General features: G+C 31.5%; 1 protein-coding gene across 3 annotated transcripts in view; it reads right to left on the bottom strand.

Moving 5' to 3' along the window:
• Positions 1-5,000, bottom strand: part of LOC113829898 (COP9 signalosome subunit 7) — an 11,561-nt gene that overhangs the window by 4,371 nt on the left and 2,190 nt on the right. For 2 of the 3 annotated variants that reach the window (XM_027383068.2, XM_070144616.1), the window contains exons 2-3: positions 2,059-2,115; positions 276-447 (exon numbers count right to left, since the gene is read on the bottom strand). In XM_027383068.2, the coding sequence (XP_027238869.1) occupies positions 276-447; positions 2,059-2,090 (204 nt within the window). In that variant the 5' untranslated portion in view covers positions 2,091-2,115. The remainder of the gene's footprint in view (positions 1-275; positions 448-2,058; positions 2,116-5,000) is intronic. The other variant, XM_027383069.2, reaches the window with a different exon arrangement.

The following is a 5,000-nucleotide window of genomic DNA, read 5'->3' as shown; positions in this document are numbered from 1 at the left end:
TAAAATTTACTAATCCTACAAAGACCTTAACTTTGAATTTTGGTATATTCAGAAGACTTCAGTCACTTCAGCAAGGAATAAAGGAGATGGATTTTTGCCTCTCATTTCATTGTTTTGGGATATTTTTTAGACTTGCTTCCAAAAGATGCTTATAAATTGCACAAACTAATTGTGTCAATCCTAATTAATTACTCAGATACAGAGTGGGCAATAAAAATTCAGCATGTGAAGGGGTAATACATACATATATATTCACATATAGCCAAACCACTCACATCTGTTATATTTGGCATGTCTAGAAGCTCCCCGAAAACATAAACCTCCGGAGCCTCCAGGACCTGCTTGACAAGTTGTACAGCAGCAGCTCCTTTGGCCTGTTTAGCAAGCAGAATGTACTGTTCTGCTGGGTTACTCTGCGAGGCTTTGTCACCCATATTTTTGGAGTCTCTAAAGAAAAATGGGAAGAAAAAAAGTTATATTTCATATAATGTATGACTTTTTGTATGTTCATGTTGAATTTATGTTGGATGTCTAATGAAATTGATATAGCAATGTATACAGTAAATTCTATCATCTTTTCTACAGGCCCTATAGTGAGCATTAAAGCATATTGGCAGCTTTTAGAAAATTAATAACTTTAGAATTTGCTTCAGAAAAATATGTAAGGAAATAAAATTGTAGAGGCACTCACTTGCTGGCTAACATACAAGGCGCTGAAAACATGCTCACTAACCAGATTATATGGAGAAATAAAATCACACTGACAGATAAATACAAAGACTTAATAAAAGAGATGAAGATTTAGAAAAAATAAAAGAGAGAAAAAAAGAGACATCATGAGAGAATCTTTTCTCCTAAGACATATTTTGCAAATGTCTTGCTTTCATTCTTATTGTACAATACTAATTACTTACATATATGCAGATGCAAAAACAAACCATGTGTATTCATAATCACAGAAAGGAAATTAAACAACAATGAAAAAGGAAAAAATTGTGATGGAATTTGCATTTTGTGAACAAAATCTCTGCATAAACTTCTTAAATAAAGCAATAAAATCAATCAAATACAGTGCAAATTACAGCACACCCACTATTTACAAAACCAGAAACACTGTTGCATTGATATATTTTTTGAGCAACAAACAACAATGCTGTTCTGACATATAGTATTCATAATTTATGGATATTTGACAACCAGATTAGGCTGATGCTTGGCTTTCTGTTATGGGATATAATGCTGGATATGCAGTAAACATTTCATTTCATTGATAACCTAGCAATAACATAAAAGCAATAAATTCAGATAAATGTATTGCAACTGGCAGCTTTAAACAGTACTGTTAATTATACAAAACTCAAAAAACTGGGATTCTAAATACATATTCCTAGCTCCTACAACAGATTTCTGTAAAATAACAATTTGATGTAAAACAAGTTTGAGAGTATTTCAAATATTCAAAATATTAACTGCAATATAAAAATGTAATCAAAAGCATATATCTACAACTAGCACAGAATACATATTTAGTTGTCTTATATGGAGAACTAAAACCCAGACCGAGCACCCACCTTAGGCCAAAAACATAGCACAGCAAGAAAAATTACTGAAACATATCTTAAGAGAATGTCACAAATAATACAGAAATCAAAACTACACCAAGCATATTCCGAACATGTGATGACTCTGCATACCCAGGAATAATGGATGACCTTAAAGCCCAAAGCATCAATCAGGAGTAATTGCCATAGTAAAGCCTGCTGTTTTAAAACATTTCAATTTTATCCAACAGGAGAAAGAAAAGAACAAAATAAAATAGATAGTAATAATAATGATAAATAAGCAAGACCCAACTCCAGTGTAGTTACAATAAATTAATACCTGTGAACATGAAACATGAAACAGTACTACATGACTGCCGCACCCTCAGTCCACACATCATGCAAGGCAATGGGGTGAAAAACCATCACCTTTCAATAGAACTACAAAGTGAGGACAGTCCCCTCACAACATGAGTGTGAGTGGACTGAACCAACAATAAATGGCACCAACACATACTTGTCTGCGGCTGTCATGTTGGCGGCACTCATGCTACGCTGATGGGATGACTCTGCCCTAATGAGAGATAAATCAGACGGATATACATACTGCAGTCAAGATTACCTTTCTTTTTTATTCTAGCCTTCATATCTGAAGTTGTTATACACATATTTTTCTTTCCACTTTGTAGATTTCAATTTTATCTTAGACAAGTTTACAAACTTTTCTTCATCTTACTCTTAAAACAGTCAAAGCTATGACATTAACTCTATCACTGACACATACCTAAAACTATTATAAGATTAAAGCAAATCATAGACAAATCTCAATTATCATTAAATATTCTAAAAATACTATATGTAAATAAACCATGCCTTATAGGTATATATACAATTTCCAAAATGATAAAACAAAGTTGAAAAATAGGTTCTTAGACATTTGCAAAACGTCATCATATCACAATAAATGAGTAACATTTTAGCATAAAAAAGAAATCAAACAAAAAACAACCAAATACAAGAAAAGAACATGTATTTCCAACAAATGAAGAGGAAATATAAAATCATGTGAAGATTACAAATAAACCAAAAAGTAATAAAAAAGACATGAGGAAACAGATATATTTGCCAAAATTACTTTCCTAATTGTACATGCTTATCACATTGATTACAGCATTCATTTTTCAGACAGATCAAAATAGTTGACATAGCCTATACTTGACTTATGAACAAAGAATTACTCCTAAAAACAATATATGAACTTGCAAATCAAATGCACAGAGCTCTAGAAACCAAAAAGTGAATCAGCATAACAACCTAGTTTCTTCTGTATAAGGAAAATGCTATAAGAGTAAAATAAAGATTCATTGCTAGGTATCTAGCAATCTAAGTTAGAAAATCAAATCAAAAGTATCCAATATCTGTCACATGTTCTTATCAAAGAAACTTGACATAACGAAGGAGTGCCCATAAGCTGCAGCCATTTTTGAAAATTTGGATTTCTTTCTCAGATAAATACATTCCATGCTTTGGTGTATTTAATGATAGAACTCAACATAGGATAGATACTTTTTATGGCATGATTTTTGGCCACAAAATTACTCTGCATCTTTTGTAAGATATTATCAAAGATACCAGAAATAATTCTATATTTGTTGGTAAAGGATGTAATGTCTGTGTGTTGGGGGGAAGATATATACCATGCATATAGCATTTACACTTGCTAGTTTCTAGCAAATGTATTCAAAACTTGTCTTTACTCAAATCATACATATTTTGGATAATACTACAACAATGTTGTTACTTCATAACTTCAATTAAGTTCAGTGTAAAATTATTTAGAAAACTTTTTCTTCTTCTTCCTTTTACTACTTGCACTTTAATCCAATCTTTGAATTCAAGGGAAACACTGATGTAATAAAAAGTATGTAATCAAAGTATTAATTTTTTATGAGACACTAATATCTACTCTTTCAGTACACATGGAAAATAAATTTAACATCTATTAAATGTAAAACAAGCTCAATGCCACTTTCTATATACAAAATATATATACTACATTCTAAAATATAATCAAGATATCTATTGAAATGTTTACATATGCAAAAATTTTCTTAAGATTTACTAATATTTACAAAAATCAATATTGATTGACTCAATCATGACGGAAGCCCCAAATACCATACCAAACTATAAAGACATTTATGTATAAAAAATAAATAGGATAAAATACTAAAACACAACACTAAAAGTTTAAAAACAATAAAACAAAACACAGCACTACTTCTCAGGCTAGGATTATTATGAGACTGCAGTTCACTTCTTTAACATCTGATGAATATAATTCTACCTGTTGAGATTTGTTGACCACTGCCTCAGCAAAGACTCTTTGATAAGGGATTGTGGCCTTGCCTTTACTTTGTGAAGATTATTTCTAGACCTTATGCTATTGCTTGATATGTTGTTTACAATTATTGCATTTTTTCTCTGTTTTCTGGGTCTACTCTAGATAATGACGCTATTCATAAAACAAAAGGTATGGAAAAAATGCAAATCAAAAACAAATGTTTCCAACTTTATCATTTGCCATAGACCTCATATGTAACAAGGTGCAATATGTATATGCATTATCTTGTTATCAATAATCTATCTGTATTTGAATCTAATTTAATCAAATCTGGTCCTCAATGCTAAAACCCTTGAAAAAACTAATACTCTTTGTTAAGTTATTAAGAATACTAATTTACTTACTTTCTTCCTTTGTTGCTAAAAATGCTATATAAACCTACAATATTAGTACCAATGGACTCCTTATGAAGTGACTATCCCTTTCTCAGTAGTTCTAGTTTTCATTAAACACCTATAACAATGATATTGGACCTGTTAGCTCACAAAGACATGAAATATACCAGGACAATGGAGGAGTAGACAACAGAAAAAATAATAAATTGAATCATCTTACAAATAATGAAACATTTGTAATCTATTTGGGGTCTCACACCCCTTAATTCTCTGCATTGAGAAAGTATATTGAGAGTCTACTACATCTATTCTGGCAAGGTACAGTTTGGATTGTTGCCTCAGTCGACATATCACAAAGGAGATCTGTAAGCTCTATTTAACAAATCACAAAGGAGATCTGTGAGCTCTATTTTACAACTTTAAATAGAAGAGGCTCATTGTCATTTTGACTGAGGCCACAGCAATTGCTTGATGTCTTGCTACTCTTAAATTCTGCCATTACTATCAAAAGAATTGATCTGCATTGACTAGGCCTATATCTACTATAAATGGTCACAATATATCATAAGTGGTTCAATGGTACCAGCATGGATGGTAAAGCCTGACTGCATCACAAACACAGTAATTATTCCAAAAAGGTGTGTGTTGCCAATAGTAATAATCTTGATATCTGTGGTCTGATTGTGATGTTAACCCCTTCAATCATGACCATCAAGTTAT

The sequence above is a fragment of the Penaeus vannamei genome, chromosome 3, assembly GCF_042767895.1.
Source record: "Penaeus vannamei isolate JL-2024 chromosome 3, ASM4276789v1, whole genome shotgun sequence".
Taxonomy (NCBI): Eukaryota; Metazoa; Arthropoda; class Malacostraca; order Decapoda; family Penaeidae; genus Penaeus; species Penaeus vannamei.
This window is presented reverse-complemented; position numbering and strand designations above follow the sequence as displayed.